We start from the raw sequence: 19,521 nt of genomic DNA, 5'->3' as shown, positions 1-19,521 counted from the left end.
TATTTATCTGCACTGGGTTTGATTTAGCTTCCTATCCACCCTTAAGCCGACTCATTGTCTGACGTTACAAAAAAGAAACAAACCCATGATTCAAACTCATTGTGAAAATAACGTAATCCCTTGACCTGATCACCTGAAATTAAAACCGTAAGTAGATTGCTTGCTAATCTATTGTCATACACTGTTCATTGAGCAAAACACTTTTTTTTTTCTATGGCTACACTTATCTACAACTAATACTGAAGAAATACACTTCAACAAGAACACAAATATTTCTGTAATTATCTCCAAACAACTACCACTAAGTGTGAAAACTAACTAAAAATATTTCAACTATACAAACACTATTCTGTCATTTCAAACCTCTAGCATACCATTTCAGAGCAGGATTCTGGATCAAGGCACTGCCAAACTAGGCAAAAAATATGTTTTATATAGCTAGAAGAGAAAGTTTGATTCAATAGTGTCATCATCTTTAATGAAGGATGTACCAGTGCTCTTAGTTTCTAATCTCCAAGCTCATCCATAATAGAGCATTCTTTGAATTGAACTGGAGAAACACAAACAGAACTTATTAGCTGAAGACAGAAATTCAGCTTTAATAGCATGCTGTAAGTCATTTACAGTGATAGCTTTATTTTCACCTGCTATCAGTATGTAAACAGATGCTAACAATTCTATCATTTGCACTACATACATAATGAATCTCTGTGACTACACAGAAAACAACTTCTGGAGCATACACAGATAATTATGAATCACAATTATATACCTAATCTCTTCTTCCTGTTGAAACCCTTTGTATTCCAAAAAAAAAAAAAAAAAAAAGAGGCAGAAATCTTCATTACAATACACTTCATCTACCCATATGAGAACCCAAAGAAACCAAGACCTATAGAAGGAGCCCCATTTTATCTGTTTACACAAAATCATGTGCTTCTGAAGAGCTTAAAGATTCCCTAATAAAATAGCCACAAAAAGTTCAGTGTGAGAATTTCTTTCTCATTACAAAGCAAATTACCTCATCATTCAGCATTTGACAGAATAGTCCAGGAAAAAAAAACACAGAAGAACAGTTGCTTCTCAGTTATCACACAGCAAAGAGGTCTATTCCTCCCTCTGGTCTTCATTACATTAGTACCTGAAGAAGTCATTAATTATCAGAATTATTTAATACAGCTGCATTCACTGTGCACAGACACTATTTCAGTGTTTGTGTGCATGAAAATGAAGCACAGAAAGATCATAACCATCTGGTAACAATGCTAGCTGTGACCTGCTCCTTCTCCCTGCGTTGCAGAATCATGCTTAAGCTCATGTTAATTAAGATGAGACTTTCTGACTTGTCCCTAAATGGTCATAAAACTTTCACTGTGATAAGCACGAGAAAAACCTGTCAATGTTTACGTACTCTGAGCTCTAAGCTCTATCAATTCCTAATTTTCATGCAATGCATTCAAACTTCTCAACAGTGAAAAGACTTTTTCCATTGATTCTATATATACCACTTTAGTATGCACAAGAGAAAGCTTAAGTCAACATAATTTCAATACTGCCTTTTTTATTTATACCTCTGTTAATCAGGATGCAGAGATCAGCGCTCATTTCTCTAAAAGTCCCATAGGAACTCTCTAGGCAAAAACTGATAAACAAGAGCCTATTTTATAAAGTATTCAGTCCAAGGAACAAAGCTCCACAAGGTGCTGCTTAAATTGGTTTATGTTGGGAACGTCTGCTCAAAGACTTACGATGCAGATTTAGGAATTTCCTGTGGTAGCATGAAGAAGAAAACTTTAGAAGTAAATAAGAGCACTTGGCTCCTCAAACAGAACACATAAAAGGCAGCATTTATAAAGTCACAGGCTAGAGAGAAGGGAAGATTCTTGCCTATCTTAAATTAAAATAATTTTTAAAATTGCAGAAACTTCAAAATTAGAGCTAGGTATTAACCTAAATTAACCTAAAACCACTAATATATTTTTTCTTCAGAGAAAGAGACAGCTGACAATCTCCAAGTTAAGGGTTTTTTCCATAATTGTAACAGGGAAATAATCCCCAAAGTCCATACTCCCATTTTTAACAGAAGATGGAAAGATCAAAACAATTTCTACAAGCTCTAAAACTCCTGAAAGCAAAACACACCTTTCATCTTTACAAAACAAAAATCTTATTTCCACTGATGAACTCACCAGAATTTTGAAATTGCTTTTGCAAAAACATGCTGAGAGGAATTGAATTTACTGACACTGCCTGACGGGTGAAAAACATCCTTTTAAGAGAATGGCAAAATGCCATTTATGAGTGAAAGAGATGGACTATTTAGCTTCATTTCTTCTGAAATAGAAGTTGTGAGAGCTGGAGTTGTTAAAAAATAAGGAAAAAGATGATTATACCAGATGAAGAATGAAACAGACGGATACAGGTATAGCCATAAGCTTCACACTCAGTGTATATTAGTCACGTATTTCATGATCTTCCCTTGCAGTACTTAAGCCTTTTTAGACCTAGAGCAGGTACTTCAATGTGATGATTGCGTGAAGAAGAGGTAACTGATGGGAGTGCTACAACAATGGATACTAGATGGCAGGAGAGAAGAAAAGCAATGAGAGTCTTCTAAAATTAGAGAAGAACATAAATAATTCTCCAGTTTATTATTCCAGTTTGGTAATGCTTTACAGGTTATTTTCCTATACTTGGACAAAATTCATAGATCTCTGCTCAGGTCCTTCACACTCATGGATCACATTTTTGCCTGGAATCCCATACTAAGCAGTCTGAAAAGCAGTCACTCCCTGTCTACTTCATGCAGGTCTTCATCCTAGGTCTTCAGTCAATTCTCATTTGTGATATTTTAGTTTAAAAATAATTTGACACTATATGAAGAGTGGTATTTGCAGCTTTTTCAAACTCAAATCTCCCTCATTTTTTTTTTGTGGTGGCACACAATTAATTATAATCATTATTCATGCATTAATTAGAAAACAACACAGAAGACATGATAGTCAAGAATATAACAAACAGAAAATGTTGCAAGAGTAATGGATTTCTAGCATACCTTCCCTGGAGAACAATTAGATAAAAATCTGTTTAGATGAATGAAAACAAGAAAGAAAACAACTAAAATGCAGCTAGTACAAACAAAATGATTCCACAAAATTTGTTTTGCATATTATATTAAAATTAATTTAAATGTGACTGTTTCAAATAACACAAAGCATTGACAAACAATGTTCTAACAACAACTAAAAAACTTACTTGTTGATACCTATTTCAGCAAACCCATGGTAAGGTACCCGCTCCTAGAAATATTATATTACCTTTGGAACACACAATGAGATGCCTTAGACAATAATTACAGCTTTGTGTGCCCTAAATCTTTCAGAGAAACTGCAACCACATTCACTTTCTCTTTGATCATGCAGTTTTTCCCCACTTCATCTGGATTTAATTAAGAGAGCTATGTTTGAGCTGCCAGTTGTACCCTGTTTTAACAAGCTTCAGTCAGTAGATCTGATGGTTACGTCATCTAGATAAAGTTTGTTGGTAAAGTGTGGGGAAGGAAAAGAGAAGTGACTCCTCATATTTCTAGGTTTCCTTTAATGCAGCAATGTCAGAAGTCCTCATTTTCTTGTTTTCAGAAATCTGAAAAAGTTCATATCATATAATGTTTCAAGAGCCTAGATGTTCGAAATCAAGGGGGAAAATAAATGATTTTACATCACCTGATAAAAAGCATAGAATAAATTTATTAAAATTGAGATTTGTTTACTGCAAACAACTGTTGTAATGAAGTGTTCATAAATTCAAGCACAGGAAAAAAATTAGAGTGAAAAGCGACAGACTAAAAATTAGAGTCTATTTTGCACCTAAACAGTATTTTGAATACCAGTTGCATAATTAAAACCACACATCATATATGATTTGAGTAAAATGGTGCATGTCCTTTCCCTCCTCTCTTCTCTCCAGATATTAATACCAAAAATGTCTAACCATAACTTATTGGGCAATTATTTGCTAGGAACTCACCACCGTATGCACACAAATAGCTTTGCCCCAAATCACAGAATGTCAGGGATTGGAAGGGACCTCGAAAGATCATCTAGTCCAATCCACCTGCTGGAGCTGGATTACCTAAATCACGTCACACAGGTATCAGGTGTGTTTTGAATGTCTCCAGAGAAGGAGACAGAAATGACTGGGATTAAAACAAAGAAAAGTCAGGAAAGTGAAGTAATCCCTCAAATTTCTGTCTCGGCAACAAACACTTAAGGATATTTTAAACAAATGTTGTGGTCAGATAGAAAAGCAAAGAGCATAACACAGGGCAACCTCAGACACAATGCTTTAAAGAAGAAAATGAGTACACTTACTCCAAAAAGTTGTTGTTTTTTTTTTTTCTTATTTCTTTTTCTTTTTGGGGAGTGGAGAAGGGTAGAGGGCAAAAAGCAGTTCCATCAACACCAACATTTTTGATGAAGCAATGTCTCGTGATAGTTTGATTTTGAGATCTAATGCTGCAGCTCCAGGGATTTATAGAGGGCACTCTCCCTTTAATTTCAGATTTTAAAATAAGCATACAGCAATTAGAAAATGGATCTCTAATGAATTATCATTCTAGCAGTGCACAATTCTTTACAAAAATATCTTTCAGAGATCTGGCCAGTTTGGTTTAATATAAATTTAAGGATGAAAGCACAGTTTCCCCTCGGGCAATTATTCACAATCAAGAATCCTTTTATTTTCCATGTATTTAAGTAGATTTTTTGTTCATAGAATTTTATTCTTTAGAATCTCCTAAACAAGCAGGCTTTTACTCCTATATAATTTTTCATGTGTCTGTGTAGACTACTGTCAAAGAAAGTTTTCTCCCACTAGTTCGCCAACATATACTCTAAAAATGCATTTCAGCAACCTTTTCATACTTTTCTCCTTTCTTGTATAAAATCCTCTCAATCTTATTCAGTACTAGCTTTGAAGCACAATTCTAGACGCAGTCTTCAAGGTGCAGAGTAGAATGCAGCTCCCTCATGTGGTAAACCTACATAATCTCAGGGATTAAACAAAAATCCAACACAAATCTATAGTCAAATGTCTGGGCTTAAAAAAACGTACAAAAGTTTGCACTATATAATTTACAGAATATACTTTTTTCAATAAATAAAAATCAGAAAAATAAGCTATTTGAAGTTCTTAATTGCCACACAGCTGCCTGTTGCGTATCATTACGTCTCCCCATTTGTAACATTTGTCCAATTTCTTCCTTTATCCAGGCTATCTTGGAACCTACAGATTGTTTGTACGCTCCCGTTCACAGGATTTATAGCATAGGCCAATAAGAAATCAATATTATAATCTGTCCCCTCACATCAAGGCTTTCCTTCTTAAAAAGAAATGAAGATCTGAAGGTAGAAACATACTGTGAGAAAGAAAACTTATTATCTGCTTTGTGTAACACTATTTTCATTTATAACATTCCATAGTTCCTGTAATTTTAAATATTAAATTTTCATACCTTAGTCCAGACCAATTAAAGTTCAAAGGATCATTTTCCAAAGGGATTTGTCATTTCTTTTACGGATATCAAATAGTTGTAAGAGAAATGAACATTATGCGTTAAAACATCACACATTATTAGGTGATTTTCAAGCTCAGTCTAAGCAATGATTATACCTATATAATCCTATAGTTATCACCTGGAACACCATAGGCATTTTCAGTTTGCTTTAAGAAAGATGAATCAAATAAGAAAAAAATGAAGAAAAGAAAGAACGTACAATAATAAAGGAAGTTGAAAGCTCTTTAAAAAGTGTTGTGTGTTGAATCTGGCAGAAAGACATTTTGCGGATGATTCAGTTCTTCCTGCCTACATCTGACTGAAGGGGAAACCAAGGAGGATAGAGAAGAGCCCTTTAAAGACCAACACTAAAGTAACAAAAAAAAAAGAGTATATTCAACATTATATTAATTCTATGATGTCTATTGACCTTCATGACGAATACCTAGTCATACAAAATGTGACACCAGTCACGCAAATATTTCAAAGCAATTTTAGTGGGGGATTTTTTTTTTCAGGGTGAAAAATTAGGTAAATAAAAGGATTAGTAAATGCCACAAGGCCATACTGACATTTCTCAGTGGAAACGAAATTGAATAGCAACAGTTGTATCACGACTGCCACTGAACAACAGGATCTCCTACAAAAAAAAAAAAATTACAGTTTCTGGGATTGTTTCTGTGTGAGTGCTGCTCTGCTGCTCAGGACCGAGACCTTCATAATGTGTTTCTGATACTGTGCCTTCTAATTGCAATAGGTCCTGGCCATATTTCTGTCCTGCTGATTATCTCAATTTTAAACTGGTACCTATAAAAAGGCTAATCTGCACAAACAGATCATTTTATATGCTGGGGAGAGACACTCTCTAAAGACTAAGTAAACAACTGAAGTACATTTGAGCTCAACGACATCAAATAGTCCTTTTTTTTTACCCATAGCTTAATAATGTCAATTGAATATACATAACTAAACATAGCACAAATTGCTTGTAATCTGATTTTGAACTTGGCAGGGTCAGTTCTTCAATAGGATTCATAATGCTGAGATGTTATGAGCTTCAACAATTAGCAATGCAAAACTGGAAAAAGAAAACACTGTTTATTCATTGATGCCCTGAATTTTCTAAAAAAGCAGCTAGTTTAGAAAAGAAAAGCAGATTATATGTATGTACTAATTCTTCCTATCTTCTATCACAGTGCTTTCAGAAGTGGGATTTTCTGCCTATGCTAATGAAATACGTCAGACCTTCAGATGTACTTCTAAGAATTACAAGCACGATCGGTTTAATCAAGTGTGTCTTGGTTGCTTTAGCATATCCATTTAAATACGATGCAAGTGTTCAGAGATAAAAGGTTTTAAAGTGTAACCTCTCAAGATGATATACTGTTGCTTTCCTTTTCAAAAGTGCATTTCAGCGATTCTTTTCATGCATTTGGGGCAACACAAAATAATGCAAATTTGGGGCATACGCGTTTGGTGGCTGTTAGTCAAGCAGCTAACTCACTGAAATCTCAAATCTGATACTGAAGTCACAAATTTTGCTGTCTTGGCACATGAACTTAGAACAGAGCATCCTGAATGCAAAATTTAATGTACAATCACATATTTTTTTTTTTTCCTCATTACATCAATAACTATACAAATTTGAGTAAAAAGCCTATAGAATACGTAGTAGAAGGTGGAAGTTCTTAAGAGCATTTTAATATCTCATTAACAAATAATTCAAATTGATCCAAGTCTGTAGTGGGGGAAAAAATGTTATTGCTAGTACTTAAATGTACATTCTACTTCAAAAAGTTCCTCGCAACATGAACAATTTATATACTTGGGAATGCACTAGGATAACAGAAATCCAGAGAACTTGAACATCAATCAGGAGAAAAAGTCGCTTACAGTCAAAAGTAGGCCTGCAGATTAATCCATACAACTGCAATTCTAAAGACACACAAGCATTAAAAAAAAAATCCCACCTAAAGTACAAAATGAATTGTAAAGCAAAAGACGTACAGCATAATAAGACTTACGCTTAAAGAATTTTCCATTGAAGAAGTACTGAGCATATACTAAGAATGGCCTACAAAGACGGAACACACATTTGTAACTTTCAGGGTGTAGGTGGAAAGGAAAAGTTCACATCTTTTTGTCATGTTGAACTTTTCCTGCTGCTAACAGAGGACCTCTAAACCTTGTCATTCTGACACTGTGCCCCTTATCTCAACACCTGAAAACTCAATCTTCATCCTTCCATCCACTGGCTACTTCCCATTCTCCTCTTACTATATTGTCTTCCAAACTTTCTGTAGCTGATTGCATTCTCACTTCCCTTTCTGTTATTTTACACATCTGCCTAGAACACAACAATGAAATGGAAGTGATAAGACAGGAAGCCCAACCGAATCATAGCTTCAAAATTAATTCCATTTAGATTCTTACTTCAGCAGTTGTCCTCAGCCCGTATGGGCTTGTAAGAATCAGAAGTCAAATAGGAAATCGGCATAGAAAGAGCATAGAGGATGATTTTACATTTCCTCTAACATGGTATATTTGTCTGTACTCTTCTTGGAGAGAAAGTGAAGGGAAACCAGAGAACCTTCAACTGAAGAAAATTATTTATTTATCTCTGTATTTCTAAAGTTCCATAGTTTCTAGCCTTTCCTCATTTACAAACAATATCAATAATGTGAACTTAGTGTTACATGTTCTGTTTTCTCTATATTAACAAGAAAGACTAACAATTGATGGTTGAAAACAAACAAAAAAATGCTTGTCTAAGCATTTAACCAAGTATTAATTTTTTCTGAGGTAAGACTTGGAGAGAACAGCTGACAATTTGATCTCAATCTAGAATAAATCACTCCTGTTTCATTTCCTTCCACTGCATGCACTCGTAAGTCTTCTTAAACAAGACTTTATTCCCTGGTGCTAGCACATCTTAAGACATGCTTTCTGCTGATTGTTCCTTGGAGTTTGTTTTTAACTGTAAGCAGGTGGCTTACCTTTAAACAAATGCTCAACACTAGGAGTAACAAAACACCTGATCACATTCACATAATGTAACCATAGCTAAAAAAAAAAAATACTTTATAACATAATACTTCATAACTTTCAAACCACAATAAGTGCTTTTTCACTGCCTTTTTTTGGACAATAGATTTTCTAACTTGGGTAAAGGGGGGAGAAGAGAGAAAGAAAAGGAAGTACGGAGGGGATAAGAACCAAGTTCTTTGAGAAGTTAAAAAAAAAAATCTGAAAAATCTTATTGATGTGCAAGCTTCAGTAAGGTTGACCTTTTTTCCCTGGACACTACTGAGGAAAATAACTATTGTTTTCCCAAAATACCTCTTTTAGTCAAGAACTGCACTTTCCAATGAAGGTGTTTTCAAATGTCATTTTGGTAGACAGTAACAACAAAAACTTTACATAAATACTGTAAGAAAAGGCGCATGTATAGAATTGTCTTAAGGATTATACATGACCTAGAATTTGATAAAGTCACTGAATGGTTCTCTTTTCCAGTTCCCAAAGTACTGACAAAAGCCTCTACATTTAAAAATACATTCAAATATACTGAAGCAAAAGATAGTTACTTCAAATGTAGGGGCATATACAAAAGTTCCTAGAAAGTTTCCCGCTTTGGGGTTATTTTTGAGAAGCCCCTAGTTATGACCAAATTCAGACATTAATGTACATATTCATGAATAAATGAAGGCACCAGTGCATTTCAAATTGTCTGGAAAACAAAACCAGGCTTTCCTAAAAATGACATCTCAAAACACTAAGTGAATCATTTTTCCATAACAAGCTAGGTGGAAATCCCAAGTGTTAACAGATGACAAGAGTGTTAATGCCATTAACATTCTCTCAGCGCTCCATGTCAGTGTGTAAATGATGTCCTGCTGCTCAGTCACTCAGAGAGGAAAAAAGGTTCACAGCCATTTCCAGATGCTGAGATTCTGACTCAGAACATATTTGTTTCTTCCCTAGTGGGTGCTAGAAGAGATTCTGCAGTACAGTGGTTCGTAAAAGAGAATGATCAGTTGATTTTTAGTGCACGTTAAATATTATCTAACATTCTCAGTGCATAGAAGTCCCCCCCACACACACAGAATCACAGAATCAATCAGGTTGTAAGAGACCTCTGGGATCATCGAGTCCAACCATTGCCCTGACACCACCATGTCAACAAGACCATGGCACTAAGTGCCATGTCCAGTCTTTTCTTAAACACATCCAGAGACGGTGACTCCACCAGCTCCCTGGGCAGCCCCTTCCAATGTCTAATGACCCTTGCTGAGAAGAAATTCTTCCTAATGTCCAACCTGAACCTCCCCTGGCGCAGCCTGAGGCTGTGTCCTCTTGTCCTATCGCTAATTGCACTCACAGTAGATTTCTTCCCAGATCATTTCACTACCACTGAAGTACATCAAGTAAGGAACTAACATAACTCATATTTAGTTGTGAGGCAATAGTCGTTATTAGAAAGAACTAGAAGAATAAATATATATCAAATGAAAATAATATATGCCTTTCAAGGCGGCAGCTTTTTTGTTTCATAAAAAGGATTCTGTTTTAATGAATGGTGTTCCTTTCTGAAAATTAAAATTAGTTCACAAATTGCTGTTGTTCTATTTAATAAGAATCATTTCATTTAGTTGCCTATAGTCTGACTTTAAATATGAACTATTCAGATAGCATTAACCCATTTTCCTCAGTTTTTAAATAATAAAAATGTATTAAAATAACCATTTGATATGTATCAGGTTAGCAGACTGCAGTCAAAACTTGAAAAATTTAATTTTAGCATCTTTAATTAAAAGTTTTTTAATCAATGGAGTATATTTACCTGAACATATTACTTCTGCAATATATCGCAATTTTTTAAATAGTTGTAGAATAGTAAAATACTACTCCTCCTGTCTTTGTATTTAACTCCTAAAGTAGTTTTAAGCTATTTTTAGGCATTCGAGAGTTACACCAAGTAGTATAATTGTATGCACTAAAAAACTGATCAAGTGAAATCACAAATTAGCCTGCTTAGAAATGGGTCAAGAAAGAAATCCTAGAAGAAAATATAAGTAGAATTTCTATTCATCTTTTTATCACTCACAGTACCAAAAACTTGCCTTATTTGCTAAAACAAAGTTTAAAAATGTAAAATTAAGTAATTTCTTTCATAGCCTTTGCTTCTGTATTATATTAATTCATCTTATTATGATGAATACTATGAATTATATTGCTACTGTAATTGATCTCCTACCTTAGTATGATACCAAGCAAGACTCCTTTCATATTCTCTGAAGAAAGTCTCATCCCAATTACCAGTAAACAGCTTTGTTTATTAGCAGAAATGGGAAAGAGAAACTATGCCTTTAATTATGGTATAACTCCTGCATCCTAAAACTCTCTACTGAGAGATGATTTATGTTCAGACACGTCTCAAATTTTCTGAATCACTCAAGCAGATAGAGAGATGTGCAGCCTGAAATTCCTTAACTTTCTAATCTCAGTATGTGTTATCAACAACAATTCTTCAACAAGCTGATAGAAACAAGAGAAATACATACTGAAGACTAAGATGTCATTCCCCCCTTCCTCCCCCTTAAAATTTATTCTTCAGTCTAAAAAAAAAAAATACAGGAGTGTAGAAAATTTAAAAATATTCAATGATAAGCAGAAACAAATTTGATCACTTGACATAACTGGAGATGACTTTCTAAAAAAGAAAAACACCATTTATCAGGTCATCTATTAATTATGAAAACATAAATCCTTCGGCAGAATCAGTTCATTTCTTACAGTCTTATCTATTTTGTCAAGGCACCAAATTCACTAGTATGATAAAAGCTGGCAGATACCTACAGTTCAGGGTGCCTATTTTAATTACCAGGAATCGGTAATCTAGCTGTGACATCAATGTACGTGCGCAGAAGCAAGGCTGCTCAGGACACTCTCAACAATTAATTTTAAAAAATTTCATAGCAACCTCGTATTTTTGCTAATACAGAAAAGCATCAGTACTTTTTTTTTTTTAAAAAACTCTCTTGCATTGTCAGATGATCTTTTTTCTTTAAGAAATTCAGGTGATAAACCGCAGAGCAGAAAAACATAAACATTACCTACTTGGCTCTTTTTTCTCACCAAAGCACTTGAGTGATGCAAATAATTTTTATAAGTACTGTAAATACATAGGTAGCAAAACAACAAATGGCAAGCCATTTACTCAACACAACTGAAAAGTAATGTATATAAGCTGTCAGGCCTAAAACAGAGCTGTCAAGCTTAACAAGAAAACACGATTGCAAAAGGTACGTTTCAATACGCTGGTTTCATTTATGAACAAAAGCGGGGCTTACTTGACAGCATTCAACGTACGCACATGATGACAAGGCAAAGAACAATTACAAGGTAATATAATGAGATTTTCTTATGTGAATGTTTCTCCGGAAAACAAAATTCTTTTTTTATAGCAGAACTGGTAAATGTGATTACTAGCAAGGCTCCTAACCTTGTAAATAAGACAAGGTGGAAGAGAATACGTAAGTAACAAGAAACAATTTTCCACTTAGTCATGAGTTGTCTCCCTTAAGCTACTTTACTGTAGTCTTGTCAGGAACTTAAAATAAATCCATATAGAGAAAATATTAAATATCTCCTCGTGAATTTCTGTCACTGAATACATTCAGATGGTTAATCCTGCTAAAACTTAGTTTCCAAATACACAGTAGCTAGGAGATCCTCTTCATTATATCCACCTACTAAATGTGATGAGCAGCTACGAATGGCTTTAGACATCAATCCCCTCTTTTTCTTTCCTTTGAAAAACCTACAAAACCACGACTTCTGTCTGGTTGCAGTAAGAAAGAATAGGTGTCACAGGAACTAAATTCACAAAATGCTTTGGACTTCACCATGTACCATACTCCGAATACTTCCACATACACAGAAACGTGCTTTGTGCAAAATAAAAACCTGCAAATCTCTTTTAAGAAAACCAGGACTTTTGCTTAGTCTTTCTCACAGTTTTGTGAGCTTCTTACATCTACAGTATACTTTACTTACTGCTTCATACTTTTGAGCAAAAGTAAAGCTACATATATGAAAATTTTGGAAGGAAAACAGGCTAGACAGATATCATTGGTATTCTCCCACAGATTTTACTTGCTAGTCCTTAAAGAACCTACAGTCTCTATTCCCTACAGAAATAAAAGAACAAATCACTCTTGAGCACAAAAAACGTAAATATTTTTTCTCTAAAATGATCTGTTAAAAAAAATAAACACCATTGACAAAATTAATACTCTGCCCTTCAAAAAAACCAACATATCTGAAGGTAAAATAATAAATGCTCTCAACTCTACTGCTGATAGTTTTCCAGATTGAAATGATTCAACAATATCATTAAATATCATTTCTTACAGCAAAAAACCCCCATACTACTATCTTTGTGACCAGTCACTATAACTACTTCCTTCAAGAAAGCTATCTGGTTTCCCCCTTGGAAGTCTGATTATAAATGGTTTAAGTTATACTCAGTTATATGTTTTCTTACATTCAGCATGTTCTGTTATGCTTTCCTCTGCACTAGAATAAAAGCATGGAAGAAGAGACTTAAAACTTATTTTCAAGTGCTATAAATACTTAACCAGACGATCAGAGTGTTCAGATCACCAATGAAGACATGCAAAAAGGATATGCTCATCTTTTCTACAAACTTATCATGTTCGTCTTGTGTTTTAGGGAAATTCGCAATGTCATTTTCTAAGCGTTGGATCTGATGGTTCATTGAATCAAGGTTGCTCTTCAGAGTCTGGGCTGAAACTAAGAAAAAAATGACAATGAGTAAAAAGCTTCCAGATTCTAGAAAGGGCATCAGAAGGGGAAAAAACAATGGTAGCATAAATAGCCTTAAGGAGAATGATTCCATTAAGCAGACTCACATTTTTCCTGAATTACTGCTCATGAAAATTCTACTCTTCATAAAAATTAAGTGAAAATATCTAATGTAATACACCAAATCATCATATTTAATGTTGAAATGTCACCACTTAATTCTACCATTAGTTCAAATTATTCAATTTCTTTTTAAATTTATTGGTAAAAGTTCTAATATTTCATTCTTTTAAATCTAATTCAAAGATTAAAAAGTAACTAAGGTTCAAAGAGATTTTAATGCATGTACTTGGTTAAATAAATGATCTTATTAATGCACGTACTCAGTTACAGAAATGATTTAAGGAATAGACATGGAGAAGAGATCAAATATTTTTCTTTTCTTGAAATTCAACTGATTTCTAGAAACCAACATCTGTGAAATCATCTGTTAACATCAAAGGTAGATTTGAATACTAAAAGCTACTGATAATTAAAAAGAAGTAAAGGACTCGCAGTACAGCACCAAAAAAGCGAGGCTACTCTAAAGAAACAGTGCTTACTCTGTCATGCTTTTCTAATGTAAACCACTAGTTCTGTAACTTGTACTAAACAGCCACTACTTGCATCTTGAGAGAAATCTCCACTGGAAATCATGACATCACAATTTTGAAGGTGGAGCAATATTGTACCACAAAGAAACCAAAACTAGATGAAAAGTGACAGTCTCTGTAGAGAAGCCCCTGGACAAATTGTAACATTAAAACAAACTGAACCCATAATATTGAGTTTTATGACACAATACATAAAGTCCACTTATCATTCTCAATTTAATCATAAGCAGTAGTTTGATCAGCATTTGCTCTCAATCTAAAGATGCATTTTAGAATCAAATTCTATCTTCTGTCCTTTGTCTCTTCTTGCACAGCTTACAACTACCGGCTTTCAAGAACAAGCAGGCTATCACAACACCACCTTTCCCAAAGAGCACTGTAACATTTGCACCATTCCACGTCCTCCCTTGAAACTGAGTACAGAATATTTCAAGCATACTCTGTTTCAGAGGCGATTTATACTCTACAAACTACTTAATCTTTAGTGACAGTGCATATAATCCTGGTGAGTTCTTAAAAAGACAGTGCCACAAGCAACTTTTGCTATGTGGAATCAGAGGTGAGAACATCCAGCACATTATCTACCCTTCAGTAATTGGCCAAGTCAAGGGCTCTTGACTGACTGCAGGCAGCTGCTACACAAAGCTAACGCTGGAGATTTGCATCCCAGATAACCCAAGGATTCTTTGTGTAGTCAAGATAAGCACGACCTTTTTTTTTAAAGGGGTTTCCACTTTTTTATTTCCATTGTAAGCCATTTGTCCAAAAGTTGCACAGGTTTTTTTTTTCAAAAGAACAGCTTATTTTCCTATTTACTTGTAATTTAAAACATTGTGCTGTGACTATGTGTCATTAAACAGTAGCAGGAATTTGATTCAAGATGGCTTGAAAAACAGTATATAGGAAATAAACAATCCTGTAAATGAGGAAGCTGTTCCCAGAATAGAATTAATACTATCTTCTTTGTAAATAATGATTCATATCAGCCATAACACCACTGATTTAACTTCTCACAAGCATGTTCAAATACACAAGGCATCAATACAGATGTCTTTATCACAGACAAAATCTTGATTTTATTTTCCATTTTATCCATTTCATACCGGTACCAAAGGAACTACTAATCACGTAATCTTAAAACTATAGTGAAAAACTTTTTAAGCTTAATTGGGGGGAAAAACCAAATAAATCTACACTGACCACAGCATCCTTGTAGCTATTAACTTAATATTTGAGAGTTAACCTTGAAATCAACCACTAAAGCAGTCTGAATAACCAGCATTATCAAAGCTTTTAGGTTATGGCTGCATTAGTTTAATCATTTGATACTGTTGTCGGAAAAGGAGCACACATTTTTGCTAGAACTAAAGAACTTTAATTACTACAACATTTTTATAGGCTGTTTTGTAGTTGGATAGGGAGACAAACAGCACTGAAGTAAAATGGTAGAACTGAAAAATAAATTAGGAGGATGGAAATGGTAATTTTGTTGAGAAAAAGAATAGCAGCTGGTGAGTAAATAGGCAACATAAAAGTTTAAAAGATAAAGATAAAAGTTTAACTGTTTTCAGCAATCTGAAAATATTTAAATGCATGACTGCTTAGCAAGACCAGTAGTTTATTTTTGTCTGAAATTTACAAGTGTAAAGAAATTCAGGGAGCAATGACCAACAAGAAATCTTAGCCTCTGTGATTAAAATGGAAGAAAAGCATCTTCTGTAACTCTGTTTTACTCAAGTAAGTTCAGAAAACAGTGTAGATTAGGTGCATACTGACTTTGGAAGTATGAAGGAACTCTGTCTAAGCAAGAAGGCTACATTCAAAAGCTGTGCTTCCCATAACTAACTTCCATATTCACACTGAATTAGCAAAAAGCATTACAGAATATTCATTTTTGTTCTTTTTTTTCCCTTACCCAGACAAATGTACAAGTTTCTGTTCAAACAATTTATGAATCTGTTGTTCTGCAAGACAAGCTTAAAAAGACCATGTAACAGGAAACGTATATATATAGTCTATAATAAAATATCTGCATTTCCTCCCAAAAAACTGTTTTATTGAAGATTTACTACTTCAGTAATGTGAAGAGGAGGCAACATGAATACCTTTTAGTCTTTCAGGGAAAATCATGTGAATTTCTTAAAAGTCTTGCAAGGTTTTAATTTATGAAAGCATAAACTCTATTTGCAGCAAAACGCCATTTCTTTGAAACCATTCCATAAATGCACATACTAAAAGACTGTCTCTATCACTATGCTCCTTAAAGCTGGTGGTCACAAGACAAAGGCTTGTTCACCTTCAATTTGCCCATCACTCTACATGAAATTTAGGCATCCTAATAGAACTAGTCTAAAAATCTACATGAAAGGTAGCATTTGGCCTTCAGTGGCACACAAGCACTGTTCGAGAACCATCACTGGGAAAGCCTCTCTGTACCAGCAATTACATTACTATTCCATTTAATGTTGCAGCAGGAGAAAACAACCAACTAAATCCAGTACACGAAGATCCGATTTCAAGATAGGAACAATGAGGCAAATACTAAAAAACAAGAAAAAGAACGAAAAAAAACAACCAGCAACAACCACTAGAAAAAAAAAACAAAAAACTCCAACCTCCCCCCCCACTCTACAATGAACAGTCCCCAAAAAAAGGAAGCAGCGTACAAGAAGCCTGGACATTTCCCTACATTTGCAGCAAAGAGGAAATATTTGCCACATTTCAAAAGTAAAACAAATCAGCAGCAATAAACAATCCACCTTATCACCCTCACAGCTTTATAGGAGAATTAAGACCCCCATCCATAGTGGAAAGGTCAGAATTTAAGAAATGGGAAAGTTTGAGAAGTCAAAGTCAAATTCGCTGACACAGGGAATAGTGGAGGCAGATGGTATAAACAAGTTTAGAAAAGTTTAGGTTCACATACAACAGGTCCATAAACAGATATCAAAAGGAACAGGCAGGGACGTAATGTGTAATACATCTCTGAGAACATGTGTGGATGGAGGGGGAAACAGATTGCAAGAACTGCAGTGCTCTCCCTAAACAGCTCATCTCGCTGCCAGCACCGGACAGAGCATCAGGCTGGGTGGAACACTGGGCACTTAGTACATCCTTATGTCTTAAGTCAAAAAACACATAAACCCCAAAACCTATATACGGACCCATCTTCAAGGCCAAAGAGCAGAAAAAAGGCAACACGGCTTCTCAATCTGTACCAAACTGTAACAGAGTGGCCTCGTATTTAGCAGTACAAAAAGACTGGCTTGTGGAGAGCTGCTGTGACTCTAAGATGGAAAGAAATACAGCATCTTTAGCATGTGTACCTCAAACTCCTATAATAAAAGGATTTATGAGACAGAGGAAAAATCCAATACCAGAAATTAAACATGTATTTTTCAACTAACTAAAGTATTATCACACAGAATTACCATTAACATATAGGATTAACATAAACAAGGTGAATATGAAGTTATGCATAATATGTTGTGACTCTTTTTCATGTCAGTGGAAGACTAATATAAGCACCCAGATTTATCAATATTCTCTCTGCACAAATACTGAATGAAGCTCAGTTAATCACGCATCATCAAATGTACGACTGATTAAAAGATTATTTTGTATATTATTATTTATTTATAACAGAAATCCACACTCACTGAAGCGAAGGCACAATGGCCTTTTGACATGAAAGGTGATAATTTTTTTCTTCACTTTACTATTTTCCCTCTATTAATTCCTGCTCTGTAAAAAAAAAAAAAAAATCCTATCCAATTATTTTTGAGAAAGTAGTTGCACAGACTGCACGCTAAGGAAGGCTTAGTGAATGTCTGGTAGACCACTTTAGTCCTACAAAAATGTTACAAGCAGTTAATCTCATGTTAATGTCAAATGCTCGCTAGTCCCCACAGTCAAGCTAAGCATTTTATATTTACAGTAATACAGTAATAGTAGCAAAGGACAGACTAATCCTTTCCAAAATAAGATTGTGTCAGACTAAGAGTCCTCCCCTATAACAACGGGTGAAATTATACATGTTGATTAGGTGCTGTGTCTCTTGCATAATATATTCAAAGGGTCTCTGACCATGATGCAGAAGAGGGATGGCCATGTCCGCGTTCAGTAAAAACTCTAAAGTGAGAGCGCCAACGATATAAATGACTTAGTAAGCAAAGGTAAGTCTATATGAAGCAAATGAACTGGTGGATTTGTAAGTCTAGACAGTATTTGTGTCACAACTACATTCTGAGCATACTAATGATTCTTTATTTCTTATTGCCTGAGGGCAGATGGAAGTAGTCTCACAAAGATCTGAAAAATGTTTGAGGGGAAATGGGTGAGCAAATACATAATCTGCAGGAATTACAAGCATTGATTACTCAATTCATACTTATTAAGAGAATAAACATTCTGTTGGAGTTAGGAGAACAGTGCTGCTGCAGCCTACTTGAGGATTCAGAGTACCAGTGTGCACGTGTGTACCTCGGAGTATGTCTGTATATTATATGTGTGTGTATACATGTACATCTACTGTGATAAATGTATCTCACAGGTATACATACATATATCTATGTTTATATATGCATTTTTTGTGTGATACATATGTACCATGACATGTATATCTCACAGGCATGTATGTATATGTACATACACTTACATGTGCGTATACACACACACACATATATCTGTGATATATACCACAGTACACCTGTACTACACAAAACCACCCATACTTGAAGCTTCATAGCTGAACAGCTTCCAGATTTGAAAGCAGTACAGCTCCCTTAACGTGCCATTTCTCAAGTAACTAACACGTCACTATTCAAACTAGAGTCTTTCCTAACACAGCTATATTGTCTACAGGACACAAACTATGATCAACCATGTTGCTGCACTTTGCTATACAGATAAACCATTATGCTAAGAAGTTAAATCCAGCATTAGAAGAATGACTCTGAAAAGCATGGTACAGATATGGCTTGGGTCCTAATTCCTCCTGAACACTGGGCGGGGTGGGGGAATGCAGATACCACACACACAATTTCCTTTATCAGAAACTAGGTCTTCACTACATGCTAGTGTGATAGACCTATAGCAATCTTCAACAGCAAATATAACTCTATATTGAAATATTTTTCCCAGGAAAGACACTGAACTTAATCATTAGAAGTTCTGAAGAAGAAACTAGATGAACAGTCAGACAAGTGGGATCAGACAAACTCTTAAGATTACATCCCACCAAGCCTACTACAAGCAAACACTCCTCCTTCCAGACAAACGTCACGTGTTTTTAACATAACTTAGGCAAAAGAAGAAGTATTGACAAGTACATTCTCAGGCCAACAGTGTCTAAATTTCAAAGCAAAACCCCAAATAATGGCAAAAAAAAAAAAATAAGTTCATAACCTCAAAAGAAGTGTTAGAAATGCTTAAGAGTGGCTGTTTAAACACTTTGGGATCAAAGGGAAAAACTAGAGAGTATCC

General features: G+C 34.8%; 1 protein-coding gene across 4 annotated transcripts in view; it reads right to left on the bottom strand.

The window, feature by feature from the left end:
• Positions 1-19,521, bottom strand: part of DIAPH2 (diaphanous related formin 2) — a 214,441-nt gene that overhangs the window by 96,539 nt on the left and 98,381 nt on the right. For all 4 annotated transcript variants that reach the window (XM_068411748.1, XM_068411749.1, XM_068411751.1 and 1 more), the window contains one exon: positions 13,249-13,372. In XM_068411748.1, the coding sequence (XP_068267849.1) occupies positions 13,249-13,372 (124 nt within the window). The remainder of the gene's footprint in view (positions 1-13,248; positions 13,373-19,521) is intronic.

This window comes from Nyctibius grandis, chromosome 13 (genome assembly GCF_013368605.1).
Source record: "Nyctibius grandis isolate bNycGra1 chromosome 13, bNycGra1.pri, whole genome shotgun sequence".
Taxonomy (NCBI): domain Eukaryota; kingdom Metazoa; phylum Chordata; class Aves; order Nyctibiiformes; family Nyctibiidae; genus Nyctibius; species Nyctibius grandis.
This window is presented reverse-complemented; position numbering and strand designations above follow the sequence as displayed.